The sequence below is a fragment of the Astatotilapia calliptera genome, chromosome 7 (genome assembly GCF_964374335.1).
Source record: "Astatotilapia calliptera chromosome 7, fAstCal68.1, whole genome shotgun sequence".
Taxonomy (NCBI): Eukaryota; Metazoa; Chordata; class Actinopteri; order Cichliformes; family Cichlidae; genus Astatotilapia; species Astatotilapia calliptera.
This window is the reverse complement of record NC_137428.1, coordinates 3,252,626-3,277,470: the sequence shown is the minus strand read 5'-3', so window position 1 is coordinate 3,277,470 and position 24,845 is coordinate 3,252,626. Positions and strand designations below refer to the sequence as shown.

Sequence of the window (24,845 nt, the reverse complement as noted above, 5' to 3'; positions counted from 1 at the left end):
TATGAGGGAACGCACTATTTAAGGAACAATATTTGTCTTTCAAAACTGACATTTTGCTCTCAAAATACTCAAAATATCTCAAAACACTGATATATATCCTGCTAGAGATTCCAACTGTTTTACATAGATTTGACAGAGACATCCTAACAACTAAGAGGCTGTAGGCTAACCCAGATTCATTATTAGTTAGTATGCACTTTCAGACCCAAACTCACATCTAAAACCCTGATGTTGGCCAGCAGATCGGGGTGAAAAGATACATTTAAATGATAAAAGCCATGAAAACTGTGCATTTTTTTAATTCATAAATTCAAATAAAAGCTATGTGAAATGAGTTTATCATTAGCATTGAAAGTGTTTTAGGCTCACACTTTGGCAGAGCAGAAGAAGATGAGCAGATTTCTCCTCCCCAACAGACTAAGGAGGATAGCCCTGACCCCTGCTGACCCAGGAGGGAGGGAGGCGGGGAAGGATTGAGGGTTGGATAGAGGGCGGGGGTGGAGGGGGGAATGGAGTGACAGGGGGAGAAACACAGGAGGAATGTGAGATTACGGCCACTATCTCCAGCAGATACCGAAGGTCCGTCTCCTCACTCCTTTAGTCCGCAGATAGGAAGGGGGGAGAGGGGAGGAGTGGGGACAGAAAATGAGGAAGAAGAGGGAGAAAATGAGTTTTTAAGAGTCAGGACGAGATGCTTTCCATATGAATGCCAAGACCTCAGAAGAACAGAAAAAGACTATACAGTTTAGAGGAGGAATAGGACAGTATGGGCAGCGGAAGGGGAGGGGAGGAACAAAAGGTGATGGGTGAGCGTGTATGTGTGTGTATGTGAGAGTGTTAGAGCGCGCGCGCGCACACACACACACAAACATCTATCTGTACACTCAGAACCACACTGATAATAAACGAAATCTTAGAAATGAGAGCCTATCAAGCGGGAATCAATCACTGGGGTTTGTTGTCCAGGAGGATGGCGCCATGTGGAGATAAAAGACAGGCGGACGTCTGGGGAGGGCAGGGAGGAGAAGAGGGGAGAGGATGGAAGAGGATAGGACTCTGATGGAGAAAGGCCAGGATGTGTGGTATAAACTCCATCTAAATTTGAACGGGAGTCTTTTTGTGGACTGATGAGAAACTGGTTTGGATGCAGATGCGCACAAAATGGGCTAACCTGACGCCTTTAAAAGCTGAGAAAAAACTGAAGATCAAGCCACAAAAATCAATCAATCAGTACAAGAATTTTGGGCAGGGAATGGCTGTGTGCGTACAACCCTGTGTGTGTGTGAGGCTTAGTGTTCGTATAAGAGTGCGTTCCATGCCAGGAAGCCTCTCCCAGCATCAGTATCATATGATTAAGATGGACTTGCGCATGATGCACAAACCCATCCTCTGATAGGGCTCCATCCGGTCCCACACACTGTTCCCAAGGAACACACACACACATAAATACATTGCACACATGGCTGTTTTCATTTCCAACCACTGTCTCACACATGATAAGATTTGTACTCATTGTCTGCAACCATCTGACCTCTGACCTGACCAGTGGAAATCCCTTCAGTCAGGTTTCTCTGTAGTGTTTCACTTCACCCTGGTTTGCCCTCAGCTCTGTGTTACAGTGCAGAGGTGGTATAGATCAGCATGCTGAAACTCTAACTTTAAACTTTAAATCCAATAATCACTTAGGCTTAGATGGTTTCAGAGTTCTATAACAACATATTGCAACCAAAAGGCAAATTATTTCTATTAATTTAAAAGAAAATTAGATTTGAGCTTTGGCTGAGAAATAATGTTTATTTATTTGGACAGCTCAACTTTTAAAAAAAAAGATTTATTACAGCAGCTGAATACAGTTTGATGCCCAAGCTGGTGGTGGTTGCAGTTTAAATAAGCCGCCAAAGTGGGAAGCTGTGAACACGACATGAGGAAAGGGAAGCCTGACTGATGTAGCTTGCAGGCTTGGCTCCATTATTAACATTGGTACACTGCAGAAAACAGACAACTGGAATAATGAGCCTATAAAACATCAACTCTGCTGCATGACATCAGCAAAAGTGGCACTGAAAGAGAATAAGGCTAGGCTGCTTGCTGCCACCACAGATGTCCCGGGACCAGCAACACAATCACAAACTAGTTGACTAAGACCGCTTTCACTAAGGTTAACTATATGAGGACAGCCCACATTAATCGTAGTGTTACTGTAGCCACAATAAAGAGCCTTCAGGAACCCTGAGAAGCTCAGGACTGGACGAGGACTTTTTTCATTTATCTCACTGGACAAAAATCCTAGTAGCTGACAGCGTATGAGGTCTTCACACTACTGGATAAAATACTCCAATACTGGACCTGTTCCTGCGTAACCTGCCTGATGATCTCCTACTTCAGTGTCCAACGATGCTAAAAACAAAGCTCCATGTAATAAACTAGATGGTAGGCTGTGGTAGCAACCATCTGAGAAATTCAACCTGCTTAATGTGAGTTCTCACATCAACTTGAAAGTTGCTTTAGAGCCACAAAAATTCAATATTCATTATTTTAGCAGGAAAACATAGTCTGGTAGATTTATTGTATCCAAATCCAAACATAACAAAGTCATAAAGAATATCACGTCTAGCGTTTAAACTTTTAAATGATCAATCCTCTGTTGGTCTCTGAGCCGTCCATGCTACACAAAGTTTACTCGTGCTTTCATGTTGCAGAGACGGCGGTTAAGCCAACACTTTGCTAAGCAGTGCAAACACAGTAAAATACACAGGAATCGTTACCATAGACATAATTCTATATTTAAATCTTAAACAGCTCCATGCTGGAAATTCAGCACAGTGCCAGAGAACTTTAAGCCGTGGTAACCACACTGGACGAGCTCTTACCTCGGTCTCCTGCTCATCGGTGCTGCTCTGTGATTGGACGATTCCTGGGTAGGGGCCCCATACTGTGTCTGGAGAGAGGTCTCTTACTGTCAGCACACTGCTGTCGCCACCTTCATCACTTAGCTCCAGGTCATCTGGGAAGCAGGTGGGAAACAGAGGAGGAAATAACATTAAATAAGCCCAGAGTGGTTTAAATATTCATGTGCCGAAGAGATCATGAAGAGGTCTCTTCATCGGGAGCATGATGTAAAAACCTTGAACTCACCATTCATCAGAAAAGCTTTGAGGGTCAGTGCCACAGTGCAGGCCGTATCGGTGGCTCAAAAGACAAAAAACTCAATCAGCATGTGGCTTGAACTTGACCTGAACCCTCAGAGGAGCTCAGCCCAAACAGAAAATACTGTCAGCAGCTCAACAGCAGGGGGAGTTTGATACAAGCACAGTGCTTTCTGTCCTGGCCGGTTCAAACAGGGGAAACTTCTTGTGCACTTCCTCAAAGTGAAAAGATAAGTGCAGAAGGATGGCAGTGACAGCTGTGGTCTGAGCCCGCTGCAGCCCAGATAGAGGCAGATAGCCGGCAGGCACGGAGGACTGAACCATCTATTTAAAAACTTAGAGACAGCTCGGACTGTGAGAGTCTCTCGTTTAGAGGAGTCTCTGAACATCTGAGGATAAATGAACGAGACTGCAAGTGAGTGCTGTAACGGGAACTCTGACTAGATGGGATTAACAGCAGCAGTTACACAAGCAGCCCTGCGGTCTGCTTATTGAGGAGTTCTCTTGTTATAACCGTCCACCTACTTCTCTGATCAAAATACATACAAAATCTGCCTGCCCTCCTCTCCAGCTCCCCCTCAGCTCAACCAAGAGCTGTTTCGGGGGGGGGGGGGGGGTCGGTCTAAAGTGGCGGGCCTGATAAGAGTGTTTGTCTAACACTCTCCATGTCAAAACACTCATCTATCTTCTCTGTATCTATCCCCACCAGAGAACAACGGACAGACGCTGATAAAATGGCTTTCCCACAGCCGGTTGGGGGTGGGTGAGTGGGTGAAGGAGGTGATGTTGGTGGGTTTGGGGTTATGGAGGGGGAGGAAAAAAAGCAGGAAGAAGTGCGGTTTGGAGAAAGAAAAAAAAGTAGACGTTAATTCAATGAAATGAGTCCTTACAAGCCAAGGAGCGGTTGGAGATATTGTTTTTGCTGTGAAAGAGAGTTTTGTGGCAAAGGCGCACAGGAAGTGGTGTTTTTCTCTTAACTCAGAGCTCAGAGTTGCAATTAGACTCAGCCCAGTATGACGAATAACACACAGGTGCTATACTGAGAACATTCAATAGTAACTGATGGTATCAGTTTTATCAACCTCAGGTTGTGCACTCAGAAAACACACCACAACCAGCCGTGCTTTCTCGTTCTTCTGCCCCTGTGAACAGAAGAGTGTGATACTGATGCCTGATGCCAGACGCAACAGGAGCTGGCCCGACCTGCTGTGCTTGGGTCAGGTTGGGCTGAATTTTTTATTGTGTGACTCGGGTTCTTTTTTTAATCTCTTAACATCCACCAGGTTACCAGTGACCTGCTTAGGTTCAGATTCAGGGTCACACCTACCCCTTTATATAGAATTTGTTCATATTTTGGCATCCAGACAACATTCTGAAAAAAAAAACGCATATTCAACATGTGACTAAACTGCAGCTTAACTCTAGTTCTAACTGATTCACTGCGAGTTAAATAGTGCTTAAAATTTGGGCTACATGCACCAAACTAGAGCTGGGTATCGTCACTGATTTCTAGAATCGATTCAATTCCGATTCACAAGGTCCCGAATCGATTCGATCCACGATTCGATTTAATTCGATTTAATTCGATTCGATTCGATTTAAATCTGGGAAATTTTGACAGTCAGAAATATTATAATTCAGATCAGTACATTTACATATTTTTGTATCAATAAAAAGGAAGCTGACACTCGCAAGACTTTATCAAAGGTGTGAGCGTCACAGCACATGCCTTTGTGTCAAAGTAGCTGAAGATAAAACACAGAAAAACATGAAGGTGATTTTCCTGGCCTAGATTTTATAAAAATATTCTGCAGTACATCAAAAACGAAAGAAAACCATTAATCAACATATGAACATTACCTCTGAAGTTACAGCGGTTTTATTAGAGACACGGTTAAGCGTTTTGCATTTTGAATAATTTTAAAAAGTTTAAATTTGTTCAGTATTGAACAGCAGAAATTAGGTTTTCTTTTCGGAAGAATGTAAAAGGGAAAAAAACAGCGGCAGACAGCCTGTAAGCAACAGTAGACTTGTGTAACAAGCAAGCGAATAATGAAGAAAGGGAAACTGTTCTTGAAGTACAGAGAGAGAGAGAGAGAGAGAGAGAGCTGTGCATGGCAGTGGAAGCAAAACAGTAAAAGTCAGAGTGAATTCATGACGATGTTTATGTGAAGCGTTTGGATCTTCTTTTGCTGCTGGTTCGGTCAATATTGTTTGGAGAGAGATCAAACTAACAGCTTTAGAATCTACTCATAAAGGGCGTGAACACAAAGCGCGGACCCGCCGAAACATCAGAATCAGCGAGCTGTCGGCTTTCAGCCCCGACCGTGAGAAAGGCGACATCTCACTGATTCTGATCCGCGGGTCGCGCTGTGTGTTTAAGTCTATGTGCAGAATCCGTGTACCTGCTCTCATTTACTGTCTTAACTGTTTGGTGGTTCTTGAAATTTTGTGAGATGTCACCTGAGATTCTGGCATTTCGGGCAAAATAAATTTATATTAAAAAAATCGATTCAGGATTTTAATGAATCGATTTTACATTATCCAAGCCAGAATCAATTTTAATCGATGAATCGATTATAAAAACCCACCCCTACACCAAACCCTGGTTTGGGGCATTGTTGGAGGCAGAGTGGGTCAACGTCAGGAGGGGACTTTCACAAATATCCCACAGTGCCGCTGCAGATCAAATTTAAGGACAAAATGGTTAAACAACTAACGGCTGCAGTTAGCCGACGCCTAACAATCTGTCCCTTAATTCTGGGGACAGATTGGCCGAGGTTTAATAACCTTTAGAGCAGTGCGTAGGGATGTGCTCACGACCTTTAGCGGCGTGTGGTGCCTGCGCTGCACGCGATGACGCAGGGTTGTTTGTTGCTGTCTCTGGGGACAAGGAGACGGCAGGGACTTCTTGTAAGCCCCTTCTGGCTCCAGTGGTTCACTCCACAGGAGACCCCACTAGAGTGGGATGACACCCTAGGAAGAGGGACGACCCAGTTGTTGATGCCTGAAAGTCGCCAGGAAATTATTTTCCAGGCGGCTCATTACAGCCCCATGGTAGGGCTTGTGGGATACGAAAACCTCTGGATCGATTCATGGCCCGATTTTATGGAGTGTCAGCTGGTTAACCAGTCGCTGATTCCAAAAAATCTTTTGCACCTGTTACCATTAATGAAGGTCACGTTTGAGCGCATTGGCATGGACCTCATTGGGCCACTTGGATTGAGTACACTTGGATTGTATTAGTTCTGGTGGATAATGTAACACAATATCCCGAAGCAATGCCGCTGCATATCATTTCTGCAAAGAGTGTGGCGTAGGCAGTATTTCTGGTCATCTCCTAAGTTGACATCCCAAAAGAAATACTGACTGACCAGGCCACATAGTTTATGTCTCACACACTAAAAAGAGCTGTACAAATTACTGGGCATTAACTCTGTTTGGACCATCGTCTACCATCCTCAGACTGACGGGCTGGTGGAAGTTCAGAAGTTCATTCATGAGGATGAACTCAACTGGGATCGCTGGTTAGACCCTCTGTTGTTTGCAGTGTGGGAGGTGCCCCAGGCCACTTTCCAGCACCTCAGTTGTTGCGTCCACAACCTGCAAATGCTGCTGCCCACTTGGATGATATTATCATCGACACTAACACTTGGGCGGAGCATATGCAGCAGGTGGCCGTGGTCCTGGAGTCCCTGAGGTAGGCTGGGCTCCCGACCAACCCAAAGAAGTGTGCAGTTGGACAGAGGAAGGTACAATATTTGGGGTACCACTTGGGAGGTAGGCAGGTGCACCCACAGGTTGGGAAAACAACAGCCATCATTTCTTTCCCACACCCCAATACAAAAAGGGAAGTGGTGGGTGTGGCTGATTACTACCGCTGGTTTGTGCCTGGTTTTGCAGAGCTGACCAGCGCCTTGAGTGATCTCAGCTGAAAGGGTGCCCCAGATCGGGTCCAGTGGACAGAACAGTGCCAGGTGACGTGAAGTAGGATCTCTGTGGGGAGCTGCTGCACCACACCTAACTTTTCCCTCCGTTTTATCCTGCAGACGGATGCCTTGAACAAAGGGCTTGGGGCGGTTTTGTCCCAGCAGTTAAGGGGGCTGACCGCCCTGTTGTGTAAATCAGCCGGAAGCTGTCAGAGAGACCAGATACAGCACGGTGGAGAAGGAGTGTCTGGCCATCAATTCGGCGGTTGACTCTCTTCGCAATTACCTCTTGGGCTTGGCCGCATGGCTCTCCAGCCTCAGGTGGGTGGTGGAGGTATGTGGCAGAGGTGTGGTCTGCAGGTCCACTGCAGAGGAGGGGTGGTGCAGTGGGCTTGAGGGGGAGGCTGGCATTGCAGCTGGGAGCAATTCAGTAATTACACTCTTCTATTTCAGTGATGCTGAGACCTGGAGGAAGGGAGGACAGGTGGAGACAGCTGGAAAGCTGTCAGGACGATGGACTTAGTGACTGAGAAAAGCACATTTAAATAAAAACACTGTCACAAGCACGCTGGGTGTCTCGAGTCTTTACTGGGGTCACGCACATAGAGTCTGAAGCTACAAAGTATAGCTGGTCTGGACTTGAGACACAAGACAGGTGTCAGATTCTCTTTGGACATGAGATTTCCCGTTTTGAAATCTGATGCTGAGCCAAAAATGAGTCCTCAGTCTGTCCTCCTGGCAGCAGAGTCTGAAGTCCAGTAATCTCCTATCACCCAGTGGGGCCTCAGTTTGGTCACTTTGACCTCTTCCTTATCTCACCACTCCATCAATGTCCAGCCACTCTTTGAGCCATTGGCCAATCCCAACCACATGGAACGCTTATCAGGCTGACCAGCTCTGCTGACCCTAATTGTGAAACGTCATGAGCATTTGACCTTAGTAAGCCAATGCAGATATTAACTTATAAACAAGGCCAACACAAGCATCACGTTGTCAGGTATTCAGCCTCAACATGTTCCAACATTTCCTTTCATGTTAGCTTTTGATGTTGTGACGGGGTCGAGGTTAAACTAACTGTCTAAATGGTTTATAGGATCTGCATGATTGATGTGCAGAGATAAATCAAATACACTGCCTCACAAGTAGCAGACAAAAAAGGGCAAAAAGTCCCATTAAATATGACACTTTTTTTAACGCTTTGGCTTACTGTGAAGTCACGTTGATTACACGATTAGGGGACCCCGCTGCCATGTTCATTGTTAAATTATGTGATTCTGCCTGCCACCGGGTGCATGCTCTTCAAAGAAAATGAAAGCTCAGTTACACAACCAAAAGAGGAAGAGGGTGAGACTTTAGTTTTCTGCAGCAACTGTCAGTAGGTACCCCCGGGTAACTGAAAGAGTGGATGGTGGAGAAAATGGAGAAACTGTGGAAACTCCACCCAACAAAAGAAAAGGAGCATTGTTTTAAAGATCTAAAGGAGTGAGAGCTGGGGTCTACTGAGCCAACAGCAAGCTAGCCAACTGTTGTTCTGTTTGCTATCAAACATTAAGATCAATGACATAATGGCATGATCAGAAATGGTGGACAAAGGTGAGGCTTACATAAGATAAAAAGGAAAAAAAAGAACTTACTCCTCTCACAAAAAGCGCAGTATGGCCAAGTAGGAAAAAGGGAGGCAGAACTCAAAATGCCAAGCTCACCAAACCTGCAGAGCTTATCGCCAAATGGAGGTTAATATAACGGACTGGGAGTTTGTTCACAGGAAGGATAGCTCGCTGGTCAGTCAGTAAAAAGTGTTATTTATTCAATTCTTGGAAAATGTGGGTGTGTACCCTTATATGTGCATGGACATGCTTTTATGTGCATGGACATGCATGAGCCCATGCTACTGCCAAAAATAAACCTCAGTTCTATATGAAATAGTGGAAAGAAATCTGTGTTTGGCTTTTTTAAATAAGAGTGAGGGTGTATTGATTGTGGCTGGCGTAAATCTTTGACTTTGCATAGTTCTCATGTTTGTTACATTATCATCTAAACTCACAGCATTTTGCTGTTTAATGGCAGCAAAAGGTGCAAAAGGCTTGTTGGTCCATTACTGGCACATGCTAGTTGTAGTAGCACATTAAATCTTACCAGCCAGTGGTAATTACAGCTTTTTAAAATTGATGTAAAAGATTTCCTACTAGGAAATCTTCCCACTGGGTATCTTTCACAGGTAAAAGCCTCGATTCTGTGTTTTTACCAATATACAACATTAATGGAAACCAAGTGAATGTAACTTGTTAACTATAGTTAGCATCAGTGATGATTCTGTTTAAAAAAACACTGCCTTTTCATTTGAGAGAAAGTCCTATCGGTTCACTCCACTAATGAGTGCTTCTCACTAATCCCAACAGGTTAGCTGTCTTCACTGGGGTAACATGAGGCCTCCTACAATCCTAATCCCTGTTAATTACACTTCCTGCCCACCACAGACCTGCATAATAACCCACCGCTCCTTATCAATATGGCGGTACTCGCTGCTATTACACTTTCTGCTCCACATGATACTACCCCACATTGTAGTCCACACACACACACACACACACACTTATTTTGTTGGATGACCCATTCCAAAAAAACACAGGCCTGGAAGGGCTCGTTATCAATATCAACCAGCTTCTCAGTATCCATGCTGCCCCACTCATTTAGCTCTGACACACACACACACACACGCTCGCTTTTTCTTCCACACACACACACATACACACAGGATACACACAGGTACACACATCCAGCATGCACACACCAATACAGCCCCTGTCACCAGCTACCCACACAAAAGCTTATCAATACGGACGCTTCAGCAACCACTGGGGCGTCCAGACCTCTTTGACGAGCCAACACAATAAAACAATCAGTCCGTCATTAATGAAATGACTAACGCAATTAACCGATGAGTGAGGGGAGGGAGAGGACGCACAGAATAATGGTGAGACAGCGAGCCGAGCTGAAGGTGGCAGGCAGCCGTTAGAAGAGAGCAGGACAGTTTTGATTATGTCGTTACAGGATTTATGGATCAGTGCTGCTTTTCTTGTCGTCCCGACAGTTTAATCAGCGTGTTGTCGATGGAAATTACACAAATCAGCGTTATTACAGTTTACAGATTTGCTAATGAGTTTGATATTGATGTATGTACAATATAAAGATGATTAAAACCATAAAAGACGGCACCATCTATTGTTGACTTCATTGATGACTGAAAGGTGAAAAAGCCTGTTGGTCAATAAATGAGAGGATTCCCCCCATCCTCATCACTCTCACAGAAGGCATGTATGTGTTAAAAAGACAGAAGCATTCAAAGATTTCAGTCCCGGGCCATAATGCCCGAGGCAGCAGCTGAGATTGTTTAGCACATATCGTTAAAGATTTAGCGGTGATTAATTTGGGAGGGGTGGAAGGTTTATGGCTGCCTTGATGAAGTTATTGGTTAGACATGCTTTAGTCCGCAAAGGTCAGTGAATGTAACACTGACTCATGGCTTTATATTGAGCTCATCTTTCATGTTTTAAAGAGATAAAGCTTAAAACGGTGCCACATACCTCACAAACACTAAACATTTGAAGGAAAAAAAACCAAACAAATCTGAAGTGATTGTGAATCCATCAAGTCTTTAATGTTGCTCGTTCATTTTATTACTTTTTTTTGTAAGATTCATTTGCTGGGAAAAAAGTACGAGGAACAAACGTGTTCTTCTATGCTCAGCTGGTTAGATTAATTGTTGATACATCTTCAGGTATATTCAGCTTGGAAGGAAAATTAATTAAACCTGCAGGTGGGCTGTTATCTTAAATGATATGTCATATTATTATTAAATGCTTACTTAGTGGAAACTGTCCACAACTTTGGGAAGGATCCAAAACAGAACTCTCGCCCAGAGATGGGGAAGCAGATTTTGCTGGCTCCAAGGCATCAGAGTTTAATAAGATACTTCAGAAGTTTCCAGTCCGTTCATTTCTTTCCTGTTTTGGAAACAATAACTTGAGGGGTGGCTTTTAGTTGTATTGGAGGCCCAAACTGAAGAAATGCTGGTTTCACAATGAGTTTTTATACCATTGAATCTTTACAATGTCACCGACGGGGGGGGTGTCCTTATATGGTAATAGCTATGGCTGTTTAAATTCTCTGATGATGATGAGGGGTGCCAATCAGAAGAAAGTGTTCTTAAATGGCTAAGAGCTAAAACAGGTTTTTTGGGACAGCAGAGAGAGCGAGGGGCTGAATTGGCCCTAGGATAATACAAAGAGGAATCATTTTGAACTGTTAATCATGCAAAGCTACCAAGGAAAAAAATTACAGTGCTAGAAATTATATAAGGTCTAATTTAAAATGATCTGCTACATTTTGATACACATGGATCAGGCTTAACATTATGACCACCTGTCTAATACCAAACCAATCCTGAACTGTCTTTGTTCCATTTCAGGGAATCACATTATTCCCGTGCGTGTACACCTGCAACAATGCTTAGTTAGGTGATACATGTCAGAAGGTTGGCTAAAGCATCACAGGACCCGCTTGCCTTTTTCCCATAGTTGAGCCTGATGCCAGGTGTTCCCCAGTCAAAGGAAATGGGATTCATCAGACCAGGCCACCTTCTTCCGTTACTCTGTGGCCTAGTTGTGATGCTCCCGTGCCCACTGTTGGTACAGGGGATGGGCACCCTGACTGGTCTGCAGATATGCAGCTCTATGTGCAGCAAACTGCGATGCTCTGAAACCGTTCTATCAGAACCAGCATTAACTTAGCATCAAGCTCATCTGTGTGATTCTCTTCCCACATGCATCAATGAGACCTGACACGTGACCCTTTAGCTGCTTCACACCGTTCCCACACTCACATACTGACCGCTGAAGATCGGGAACACCCCACAAAGCTCAAGCTTTGGCGATATTCTGACCCAAACATCACAACTTGGCTCTCACCAAATTTACTCAAGTACTTACGCCTATTTTTCCTGCTTCTAACATTAACTTTGAGGAAATTTTTTCACTTTCACTGCATAATATATCCCACCCACTTACAATTGCCCTGATGAAGAGATAATCAGTGTAATTCTCTTCACCTGCCAGTGGTTATAATATTATGCCTGATCATTATAATTACTGCATGACTGTGAATGACTAGATTTTCTACTGAGCCCTGTCCCCTTAAATTTAGATTCCCAACAGCTAAAAATTACTCTGGTTCAAGGGAAGCCTTTCTTTCACACAAACAAGTTGTTAAACAGAATATCTTTCTAGTTTATTCTGTGACTTTCATATATTATCATTTTACATAATGGGAAATGATCAAAAAAAGAAAAAGCAAAGCCACATGAGAGCACTGTACCTGCTCATCCGAGGGACCGAGTATCCTCAACAAACAGCCTGCCCTTACTGGATATCAGTGAAGAATAAGTGGTGAAAAGAGAAAGGTGTAACCCTACACTGATGTTCTTCTCTATCCGGCCTAATTGATTTTTAAAAAGACTATTGTTGATATCAAATGAGCACATCGCACCAGAGCCATTGATTTTTTGACACCATACAACAGGAAATCTTTATCTGCGTGCTGCTCCGACCCCGCACTAATAGGTGGGGTTTAACCTCTGCTGAATGACAAATCCCAACACCTCCCCTTCCTTACACTGTTCTCGCTTCGGCCCTTATGGGAAACACACAGCAAATACTTCAGTTTGGTTAGTATTAGAAAAACGAATGGGGCCTGTGCTCTGTGTTTACACAAAGTGTTAAATCATTACTTTGTCTGCCAAGTCTGCAGGTTGAAAACAATACAGAATGCATTTCAAGTCCCCAGAGAGCCATGTGCTGGACCACCAACCTGAGGAACTGAGTGCAGACTGCAGAAAGAAATACATACTGAACACAGAGACAGCTGACAATCAACTATTATACAGCACTAAACCTGAGTACAATCTAAACATAAATGTTTAAAAAGCACCATGTTAGTTCAAGCAGGCTCAGCTGATTCTACTCTACATACCCAGTTGGCAAATCTCAAAGGAAGCTTTATTTAAGCTACTTGAGCCTGCCTCCAACCGTACGTCACTGCAAGCCACTTTGCACCCCGGCTCCTCCTTTCATGCTGTGTCAGTCCTAAACAATGTCATATCTGTATATCATAGTCATATCAGTCTTGCCTTTATCTACGTAAATGGGTGGAGAAGCCAGAGAACACAAATGAACCACCAAATATAAATTATTAGCTGACAGAAACGACAATCTTTGTTTGACTGAAGCTTTTTCTTTGTAAAAGGTTATGTATGTATGCAAGGGAAACGTGGTATCCCCCCTCACCAAATAGTCTGTATTGATTATGAAACAGTGGTGAAAAATTACCTCTAACATATTGTATTGTGTCATATAGTGGTGTTTTTCAGATATAAGCCAGTTAGATGCAGGTGAGTGCTGGGATCTTCCATGATTGCATCTTCTACAAAGAGTAGGCCGTCCTGAATGAATGACGTCAGTATGCATCAAATCACATCCTACATATGGCACCACATTAGACGTTTACATGAATGAAAAATACATATTGATTGAGTCACCTTTATGTGGTGAGCGTTTTTCTCAAAAATTCAATTTCAGTTCAATGAATTCTCTCCAGCTTTTCTCATTAATGGCCACTCCTGTCATTTATAAAGCTGGCTGATAAAAGACCTCAATCTTACAAGAAGCATGACCTGATTGCGCGTCCTTTTCTCTTTCTCTCCATGATCTTCCACGCTGCACCCCTGGGTCCCTGGAGTCCAGCAGGCTCAGCTCAGCAGCAGATAGACATTTCTGGGATAGGCATCTACTGCTCAGGACCACGCAATCATTTCCATTTTACCCTCTGTTGCACAGGCAAGATAAGACACCTGCGTAGTCTCGCTAATCAGATGAGCTTCAACAGAACTTTATCATTGACATTTACCACTGTTTACCCAACTAATTTCTCTTAACTGCACTGCTGAACTTTTATCTACAAAATACATACACCACCAGAAAAGAGCAAGAAGCAAACATGCAAATTCACAAATATGCGAAGAAAGATAAACTGTGTGTGTGTGTGTGTGTGTGTGTTTTTGTGTGTGTGTGTGTGTGTGTGTGTGTATGTGGAAGGGGGGGGAATAAAGCAGTTTTCTGTTCAGAGGACGAAGGGGGTGACAGGACTACTGCTGATGAGATGAGTCCTCCACACCGTCCACCTCAGTGGAGACAAATGAATGCAAAGAATACCGACATTCACATGCAACGACTTGATTTTGGAATTCAGTCTCCTGACTGTTGGGAAGTTTTATTGCTGATAAACCATCTCTGTGCGCCAGTCTGAGAGAAGAGCAGCAGCATCATCCAACCGGTCACAAGATCGCCCACCGACAGCGTGGGAATCACCGTAAACCATCACAATATGTTGCAACAATATCACTATACAATGATTCTGAAATACCAGCTGCAGGATGATCTTCTTCTGCGTGTGCTTATGCAAGTAGCTAAAAATAAGCAACCTCAAATAGTGAGATAAGTGTGTAACTCTAAAATCAGCAGCTTTACCTTTAGGTGAAGCTTGTCACACTTACGATCTGGTGTGTGAATATGGTGGGTAAAGCTCTACTTTCCCACACCTTGAGTATTTTTATGCTTAATCTACAAACAGAAGCCGGGTGGGACTTTTGAGTTGTGTGGCTGACATCCCAGTATCAGCATTATCTACTCTGTGACATCATACAGTTGCAAGAGTAGAAAAGAACTGTCTGAAACAAAGTGTTTGGAGCCTGAGCTTTTGCCTCGTGAGGTTTCGTTTTATATATGTTGAACTCGTTATCTGACATTTTGACCGGGACCTGAGGAATCTGTGTTTCATTTATATTGTGTCGATGGTGGAAGGACAGTAAAGCTGAGTCTGATTTAGTACGAGCAAAAGAACACAGAACTAGAACAGAGAAGGAGAGAACAGGTTCCCTTTAAGATTCTGAAATGATAACAAACTTTATTCAAATGTCACCCTGAGGTCGAAAGTTGCTTTGACACACATGATATCTTGATGATATGGTACACCCATTTTATGTTTATGAACTCATGCATGGCTGTTAGTGTGGTTAACCACAGGGGTCCCCAGTGGCCCGGTGAACTGCTGGGAAAACACTGGTCCTCTCTTTTTACCCACGACTCTCTGTGTCGATCATGCAGGGCTCTTTCTAATGAGCACCGCTCATTTTAAATGGAGAGTCAAAGCATATGGAGGCGTTCGCTGCAGCCTGGCTGGCCCGTTCCTGTTATCGAAGCTAAATCCACCATTTTTCAAAGGCTGCTGAGCGCTGCGAGACGCCGCCTGTTAAGTGTGATTAAAACAAATGACGCATCAATGCGGCTCATAATTTATTGTTTTGATTTAGAGAAATGAAATCTAAAAAAGCCTGTTCGTTTGTCCGTATCGTCTGCACGCCAGGTTCGCATCTTGGATATGTGATGTGCATTTTAAAAGGTCAGGTACTGTTTAGCCTTCAATGACATGTTTTAAGCCCTCGATGTGTAGACACACAAATAGAGCGCTCGATGCTGCTGCTAGTCTGCTACTGCTCACAGTAGAGTAAGCAGAGTCTCCATCCATAGAGTCATCATCTTCAGTTCTATTTCTGTCTCTTTTTTTAAATAAAATGTGTGCACTGCTCGTAGAGAGTCAGTGTAACATATGTTTTTGGGGTTATTTGCAGAATGGGCAGACTGGGTTGCAATTTTCTCAAAGAAAAAGAAAAAGGTATGAAATATAATAAAAGATTTCACATCCAAACACAACACGAGTGAGTGACTGAAGCTCTTTGCTCAGGAAACTGAAGTCAAAAGAAACAAAATTAAAGCCGCTGTGGACGACAGCTGCTGGCTCATAGAGGCTGCAGAGCAGAACAGGGATGACTGTCATTGGATTTCCAAGACCGTCACGTTAGAGTTCAAAAGTAGGTGATTATTTGATCGGCTACTTTTCACCAAGTACTTATCAAATAAAATATGTGCGGATTTATTACAGAGTCATTTAATATTTCAATTAAGAATGGCTTGTGCCACTGAAAGGAGCCACATAGGTATGTGCACGTCTCTCCTCTGAATCTGAAACTGTCAGAAATGCAGTTTAACGTCACTGTGGAAGAAACGCAGGGGACATTTTTTAACCAGTATATATGAGATAACTAACCTCAAACTGATAAGTTGGATTGTATGAATGGCATCAGCTAAAATCAGGTGGAAAGACAGAGAGAGATTTCTCAAATTACTAGTTAGATGGTTCAATTTGCTCCACAGCAAAACACCGACTGGAGAGTCATGACTCGATGAGAAAGACTGACATCTTGGAAGTAATTTTAAAGCAGAACCGTAATGTGGAGGAAAAAACCCTCAACTCTAAGTGTGTGTGTGTGTGTGTGTGTGTGTGTGTGTGAGGGCACATACTTCACAAGTATAGCCTGTCCCTTATTCACTCCCACCTCATTCTCTCCCAGCCATCTCCCTCTCTCTGTTGCAGCCTGTCACAAATTGAAAGTGGAGACCTTCCAGAAACTACCCCTGATAATCACACATAAATTAATTAGAAAATGTTTCTTGACATTCTCTATGCACAGATGGGGAGAGGAGAAAAGACTGAGGCAAAGCCACAAAATTAATTGTACGGTATGTGACTCCGATAATTAATTCAATCATTAATTCATGTCTGCTTTAACAACTCCTTCTGGCTCCTGCAAAAAAGGACATTTCAATCAGGCCGGTATCGGCAGCGCGGGCGCGCAGAGGAGACGAGTAAAAGTTAAAGAGTGATAGACCAGCTCGACGCACTCGGGGTCATTTAGAGGTTTGCCAATTAAACGGAGCAGGAGAGCAGCTGAGTGAAGTGAACAAACAGAGGGAACATGAGGAGGGATGTAAAACACTGATTCACTGAGTACACAAATACTGTTTGCCACAGCATCTTCCTGCAATATATGTGTTTAATGGCTGAAAAGGAAGCCTGGACACAGAGAGTGAGAAGACTTTATGATTCGTTTATTTTTGGCCTGACCTACATAATCTTGACTTTATATTCCTGCTGCTTCAAGAAAACCACGTCACTTTAAAGCAATAAAAGGTAGCCGAGACAGAAAGCTGTTTTTTTCCTTTACAGAATTCTTCCTGCTCTGCTGCTGTAATCCAACATGTTTTAGCTGTACAATATTTGTTTTACTTTCATTTTAAAAAGTAATTATAGCCAGTATGCAGCACTGAATGGCCCATTAAGAATCAAAGCTGTAGGGTAGATGGGGTGGGGCAAATTCCCCGTGCTATTAAATGTTGAAAATATACGAAGTTATATACGTAAATTCTTCCGTATTGTTAGCTTCTGTTGTTGCAGTGGTCGCCCTAAACCGCTTGCTTGGGAAAACAAGTGATTGTTGTCTAATAAAGGAAGGAAACTGGTGAGCAAGAGATACTGCAGAGGAGACAGAGAGAGAGAGAGAGAGAGACAGGACATGATAAGAGAGAGATATTGCAAGGATGGGGAAAATGAGCAGAAGGCAGAGGACGAGTGTGTCGGGGATTTTCCTCTCCACGCTTCTTTTTTACATCATGCTACAGCCTCAGTGGAGCAGAACAAAAAAAAGTGAGGGGAAAAACCCTCACAAGCCTTGACATTTGTTTTTGTTTTTACTAGTATGATGGATCGATCTGGCATGGTTCCTATGAAGTATTAGTGAATAATGTTTGAGCATCAGCCCATTTTTGGGCTTTAATTCTTGTTCAGGATCTCGACCCGACCCCTCAGTTCATCCTATGCCTGAAAGAAGATCTGCAGCAATGCTTAAATGTGAAATACATGACATGAGGGCTGGTGTGTAGTACGTTATGAATGAAATTATTAAAGAACAACTCCTAAGTTATTCTATGAATTTGGATAGATTTCTGTAGTTTGCATTGCATGAAAATATCATTTAAAAGCCATCTTATAATATTTATTAGTCAGCCATCAGTATTGCATTTATACATCCCATTTATTGCAGTTTTAATATCTCTTGTGATAACATATGTTCTCTTATATCTGTTTATCTGTTTATTACGGGCACTGAGCAGCGTACCCAGACGCTCCACAGATAGCACAAAAAGCTGGCAGAATATTCATAAAGCGACGGCAGGTGAACGTGCAGTTACGGCGTTATCAGCCTTTATGTCCACTTTACTACAGTGACACAGTTTGGAAGTCTTGAACTTTACTCCGAGTTCCAACTGTATCCACCGGAGGTTGAAGCAGTGTAGCTGTCCCCGTTCTAAATGGGCATGGATGGAGGCAATTGAGCGGCCTGGTGCGTTAAACACAATCATGTGCCTGAGTGTATTTTTGTGCGAGAGGAAGGTATGCAGATTGTAGTGTGGTGGTTGCAGAAGAGGCCAAGCATCTGATAGGCAGGTAATCAAGCGTGCCAACATCCTGTCCCAGCCACCAGCACCAGGCAGGCCTGCAGTGGGCTCACACATTGGGTGCACGGAGAACTGCTGGGCTGATAGCAAGCCGGACAGCACAGAGAAATGTTCCTCTAGATTAGGGCCTCGTGCCTATCAATCATCAGGAATGGAGGAGGGGAGAGACACATCGCAGGCAGGCTGGAGAAAGGAGATGGGAGAGGAGAGTGTGACAGAGTGTGTGTGTCAGTTAGAATATGTGGTGTAGATCAGGAGTGGGTGATTGAAACGAGGGCAGAGCCTGCTGCTGGCTCACGAGCGTCGACTCCCAAGTTTACGAAATACAACTTCTCACTGCAAACGAGTTTTCCTGTTGAGTTTTGACCTGGCAAACGTAAGAGTGGGAACTACTTTGTGTTACAGTAGCCTAAAAGTCACCAAACTGGACGGATTCATGAGACAGAATGAGACACCTTCTCCAACAGTGCAGAGTGCAGCATTTCAGCGTGTCAGAATGGGGAAATCATTGTCTATTTCTTTAATCATTAAAACAGAGCTACAATCGGTGGCATTACAGAGAACTGAGGGCTTTTTAAAATTGTACATTAACCAGACCCAACTCAACGCAGGAGTAGAGAGTTTAAATTTGAGTGTTTATTTTTTCTCTTTTCTAAGATAATGAGTAAAATTTACGACATTTCAAACTCAAATCAGTTCTCGGTTATCCTAAAACCCCCAAACAGCTGGACTAAACAAACAAGTAACAGGATGAAGTGATTTTCAGCTACATTAAACTCTCGTTTGTCTGACATATAGTAAGTCTCCAATGAAGCCACGCAGGAGCAGCAAGTTTAACGTTTCAAGTATCCGACGTCCAACTCTGATTGGCCTTTATTTAACCGTTTAATATCCCAGGTATGCTCTCCCTGTGTCCGTGTCCCAAAATCCAAAAACATGCAGTTAGTCTTTGGAAGAGGATGGATGGATGGAAGAGTCTTGACTTGAAAGATAACATCTACTAGTTTCAGAAGCTGCACTCGTTTAGCATGTAGCAAAAATCCACCCGAACCATAAACCTACCAGTAACCTGGTAGATGTAAAAAGGTTAACGTAAAAATATTCCTTGAAATATTTGCTTGTTTTATGTTTGTTTTATTGGGTTTGTACAAAACAAGCTTCCACCAGGCTCCTTTCTGAACTCTGAGGGGAATCAAACTCGCTGACAAGACATGCCCGGTGGACACATGACAACCAAATCATCACTCTAAAGTATTGTGACTGACAGGTGAAATTGACAGTGAGCTTGCAGGGACACCCTCCTCCTGAGAGACATGGGAGTCTGCTGGCTGCAGATATGGAGGAAGGTTAGGGAGCAGACGGAGTGAGAGTACAGTACGTATCAAGTGAGGGACAAATGGGCACAGGTCAGCCCCGTTTTACCTGCACCCGCAACGGATCGGTGAACAATACTCTGTAATTCAATGGCTGAAAATGAGGCACCAGTCGTGGCATCCCAACTGTAACGTTTAGCTTCTAACTCAGACTGTCCAAAACAAGCAATGAGGTTTTGCCTTGTGTTACTCTCATAAAGAGAGTCGCTGGAGTCTTTCACGACCATTATGCAAACCACAAATATCTTCCCCCTAGCAGCCAATGGGAGAACTAGGCTACTTCCTTAAAGTTTAGAAATCCTAAAAGTTTGGTGACTGAAGCTGATGAAGCTTTGATTTTACAGGAACATCAGGGGCATCAGACTTGGCCGCAATCCATCAGACCAGGGGTGGGCAACTCCAGGCCTCGAGGGCCGGTGTCCCTGCAGGTTTTAGATGTGTCCTTGAACCAACACAGCTGATTTAAATGGCTAAATTAGCTCCTGCAGTTCTCCAGAGGCCTGGTAACGAACTAATCATGTGATTCAGGTGTGTTGACCAAAGGTGAGATCTAAAACCTGCAGGACACCGGCCCTCGGGGCCTGGAATTGCCCACCCCTGCATCAGACGCTGGTTAAAGGAGACTTGCTGTGCTCATTTTCAGCTTCGTATTTTAATTCAAAGCAGCTTTGGATGATTTATGTTTAATGTAATCCTTACTTATCTTATAATGGATCTCGGTGAAGCTCCTGAGTTCATGCAAGCTGTTTTAGCTCCACCCCCTTTAAAGCCATGCTTCCTTTTAGCCAGCTTTCTTCTGATTGGCTGCCTCTTGCAAACAGAGGGTTCGATCAGCAGATGGACGGGGTTTGTGTTTTTCACAGCCACAAATCGAAGAGCTGGAGATGTTAAATATGCGCAGGATATATAACAGAAAATGTAGCCACAATGCCGACAAAGTCTGACTCTTCATGGAGCTCGAGGAAAGCTAGAGTCGGAGGGCATGAATAAATTAGCAACCCATCAAACAGCTGTTGAGATATTTCAAAATGGCAGACTTACTCCACCACAGGCAGGTCATCCCTAAAGCCAAGCCTCTAGCATGGCTACAAACTGTATTTTAACCCAGAGCCAATGGCTGACTGTCATTTCTTCATATTATCTCTCTGTCATCCCTCTATCTCTTAACCTCACTCGCTTTCCTGTTCCTCAATTCTAATTTCACTATCTGAATTTTACCTCTTAAAATCTCTCCCCCCCCCCCATCTCTCGCTCTCATTGATCCTTAAACCTTAACCCCTCTTTCACCCTTCATTAGTTATCTCTGCACTCTAAACTGAATAATGTACTTCTATATTCTAACCCACTCCGTCTTAAACCTCCCTCCCTCTCTTTCTACTCACCTGTCCCCATATTAATTCTTTCCTTTCTTCACGCCGCCCTATTTCCTTCTTTCTTGAGCCTATTCTAACCCTTCATCCCTCCATCCCTTTCACCCCTCTTAACCTCGACGATGGAGATGATATCTCGTCTTTGACACTGGGAGTTAACCGTCTACGCTCCTGGTTGACCAGATAACAGATAGCACACAGGGAAATGCACACATTCACACATTTAAGCCCGAACATAGAGCGCGTGCAGCAAAACACACTGTACCAAAATGTGAGGAGTGTCTTAGAATCAAAGTTTTACCTACACAGATATTTGATAAGGAAACTACTGAAAAGAAATTCAAAATAATTTGAACTCGAATAATTTCACATTCCTTTAAATGCACCGAAAAGGGATTAAAAAAATACAGCTGGAAGACAAGATGAGACGAGATATGAACTGCAACTTCACTGCTTGGTTGAGGCAATTCTGAAATTCTGTTAATGACTTAAGCTGCACACTGGAGCAAGTTTCCCTGTTAAATTACAGTAAAGTGCTGGCAGCTACATACGCCGGTGTTATTTTACGGTGTAGCTACTGTAAAAACATGAATGTAAGCTTTGGGGAATCAGCTGGACAGCTGTGTGTTTTGTTTTTGTGGTGTTTTTACTCTTATCACCATAAACAGGTTTTTAATGTGACGAGTGTGAAATATCATTTAATTGTGACAGAAGCTCAGGATATGTTTCCATTTTAAATTATTAATGTACTGGTTACCAGATGTATTTATTTAATTACATATTCAGCTGTATATTATTTCTGCTTTGCACTTGCCTTACATTGTATTTATTGCTGTATACATATTTCTCTGTATATGGCACGATTCAGAAGGAGAACAATGCAGACAGACTAGATAAATAAATATTAGTACACAATATCTGAAGTGCAAGTATGAAGATAAATATATGCATGAGCAAATTAATTCATTTAATTCGTGTCTAAATTCAGTTTCAACAAGATTTTGTGCATGAAGAATTAATTATTAAATCATTGATTTATGTATTTCTGGTGATTTTAATTCTGAAATAATAATGTGGACTGAACACTGCAGGCTGCTGCACTGCATTCCTGATGACAGTCTATAGATATCAGACTCTGAGGTCCAGGATTTGTATAAATAGCTCCACAAAGAAACGGGCGAACCTGTAGCAGAGCAGAAAAGTGGAAGCTTTTACACAAACATCTTATCCTGCAGTTGCTGCATTCAGCCATCCATGACTAGATGGATCAAACTGAGAAACAAAGGTCTTATCACATGTGGACAAAGTGATGAGGGAGCACCTTGTGCTGCGGTGATTTTCAGGGAGGGGTGGGCCTGTGGGGGTGGGGGTGCTGCCATGCTCAGTATGCAAATGTGACACCACCAACATCTCCCGTTTCTCAGCCCAAATAAATTAGACTCTCAGCAGTGATAATATGCATATAGTGCGACTTCATGCTCCATTATAATTAACTACTGCTTGATAACCCAACACCCATCCACATTACACGCACAGACACACGCATGCAGCCACACACAGTGCCTGGTAAATAATAATAACCATTATTACGCCTGCCATTATAATGCTTTATTGGAGGTAATTTACATAACTCTGCAGAGAAGGATAAGGACCGAGGAGTGCTGGGCAAGCAGGAAAGCACTCGCCTCGCTCAGCTGGCTTCTCGGGGCCTCTGGAGTAGACAAGATGTCAGAGGGTGAGGGGACCTTCTTTGTAATCTGTGCTGCAAACTTTAAGCGGCTCGGAAGCAACACAGAAAATGCAATTTGCTACACGCTTTTCAAATTGAACTGAAAAGCTTAGAATTTGATGAAACATAAGTAAATAACTCGTGACTGTGCTTTTATTTACAAGACCTCACTGTGGAGGTCAATTATCTTCTCCGTCCCAGAGGTCTCCGTACAAGGGCCAGTTTTTTCCCCTGATATTAAAACACAGTCCATTTTTAATCTATGGCACATTCATCAGTGAGAGTGGGGCTGGTACTTCACTAAGAGTCACGGACTCGTCACAACCAGCCTCTCATCCAGTCTTGAGAGCGTTGATTGGATGAGGAAACATTTTACTTTTGGCTGGAAGTTTTCAGATCACGTCACGGCTCGTGACGGAGATTTAAAATGTTTATTAAATTTCTCTGACTCATGTGGTTAAGGGTTGTTTTGGCCTTACAGCTGCGTAACTGTAAAACTGATCGTTATGGTGGAAACAGCCTCTACTATAACAAAATAAATACTGACGATGAGCTACTGCACCATCTCACAGCTGTCTTTGTCGGCAAGATGTACATAAACCTGAGTGCTGTGATTGTTACTTCAGTTAGACCTCGCCTGCTGTGGTGACGTGGTTTGTTAAATTGTTTAGCCAGCATGAGGACTGAGAGTCTTGCACCTGCCAATCACCTGTGACGAGCACTCATCTTTATGGTGATCGTGAAAACATGGCAGCATTCCCGTAAATGTGCGGCGCAGGTATTAAAGGACTTACAGCAAAGGTTGAAAGAAATGGGAAGCAGGTAAGCACTTGCCTGACTTGTCATGGAGGTGAAGATGAAAAGTGAACTACCTTCATGGTGAAACCCGCATAAGGAAAGGTGGATTTATGGTATAAATCTACAGTAATCAACAGGAGATTAAAGTAGGAGTAGCAGAATAATGCTAACCAAACACCTGGCAGGGTTTATCTTTTCTTTACGACGAGTAATTCAACATTTCTTACTGCAGAAGCTGCTGTTGCAGCTTTTTGCAGGTACACTATAACAGTGCACGCTGGCAAATGTAGCTACCAGTACTTTACTGTACGTTAAAGTTATAATTTGCATCATGTCTTGCTCTGCTTTGTGATATCATTGGATATAAAATGTCATTACTGGATCCTGTTAACTTTTTAGACCTTTTAGGTGTAAATGCACACGATTCAAGGTACTGGAGGTACAGTCAAAGTGACCTTTGAGCACCAGATCTAATCACTTCATCCTTGAGCCTAAATGAACACATTTAGGAGAAAAAATAATCAGAGACATTCCTGAGCTACTGTGCTCACATGAACGGGGTGGGACAGTGTAAAGCCCAACAACATAAAGCCGTCTTAAGTGACAGTGAACCTTTGTGGTTGGGGGCAGGGTTACGTACTAACTTCATCACATGCCGAGATGTAATTTTCTTACATTTCCAAGTATTTTGGAGCCTTGTTAAACTATGACTCACATTTTCTGGCCTTTTACAGATGAAGCATTTAATTCAGAAAACAATCAAAGCAATGAGCTGATTGTTTGCTGCAGCTGAAGACCGATGGCAACCTGACCGTAGGGAGAAAACGCTTCAAGATACAAAAATGTATTTTCTAATTTATTATTCTGCCATTTAGCCAGTTAGGTGTTTTTTTAATAAACTCAACTAAAACAATGAGTTGACTTTCACAATAGCTGAAATGAGTTTTCTCTCAATAATTGATTTGTTAATTAACTTTGTATTAGGAAGACTCAGCTCAGTCACTCGGTTTATTGGGCACCAGCGGGTACACGGAG

The 24,845-nt window shown here is 43.1% G+C and overlaps 1 protein-coding gene across 2 annotated transcripts in view; it reads right to left on the bottom strand.

The window, feature by feature from the left end:
• Positions 1 to 24,845, bottom strand: part of zfpm1 (zinc finger protein, FOG family member 1) — a 106,728-nt gene that overhangs the window by 25,468 nt on the left and 56,415 nt on the right. For both annotated transcript variants that reach the window (XM_026172501.2, XM_080303371.1), the window contains one exon: positions 2,871 to 3,004. In XM_026172501.2, the coding sequence (XP_026028286.1) occupies positions 2,871 to 3,004 (134 nt within the window). The remainder of the gene's footprint in view (positions 1 to 2,870; positions 3,005 to 24,845) is intronic.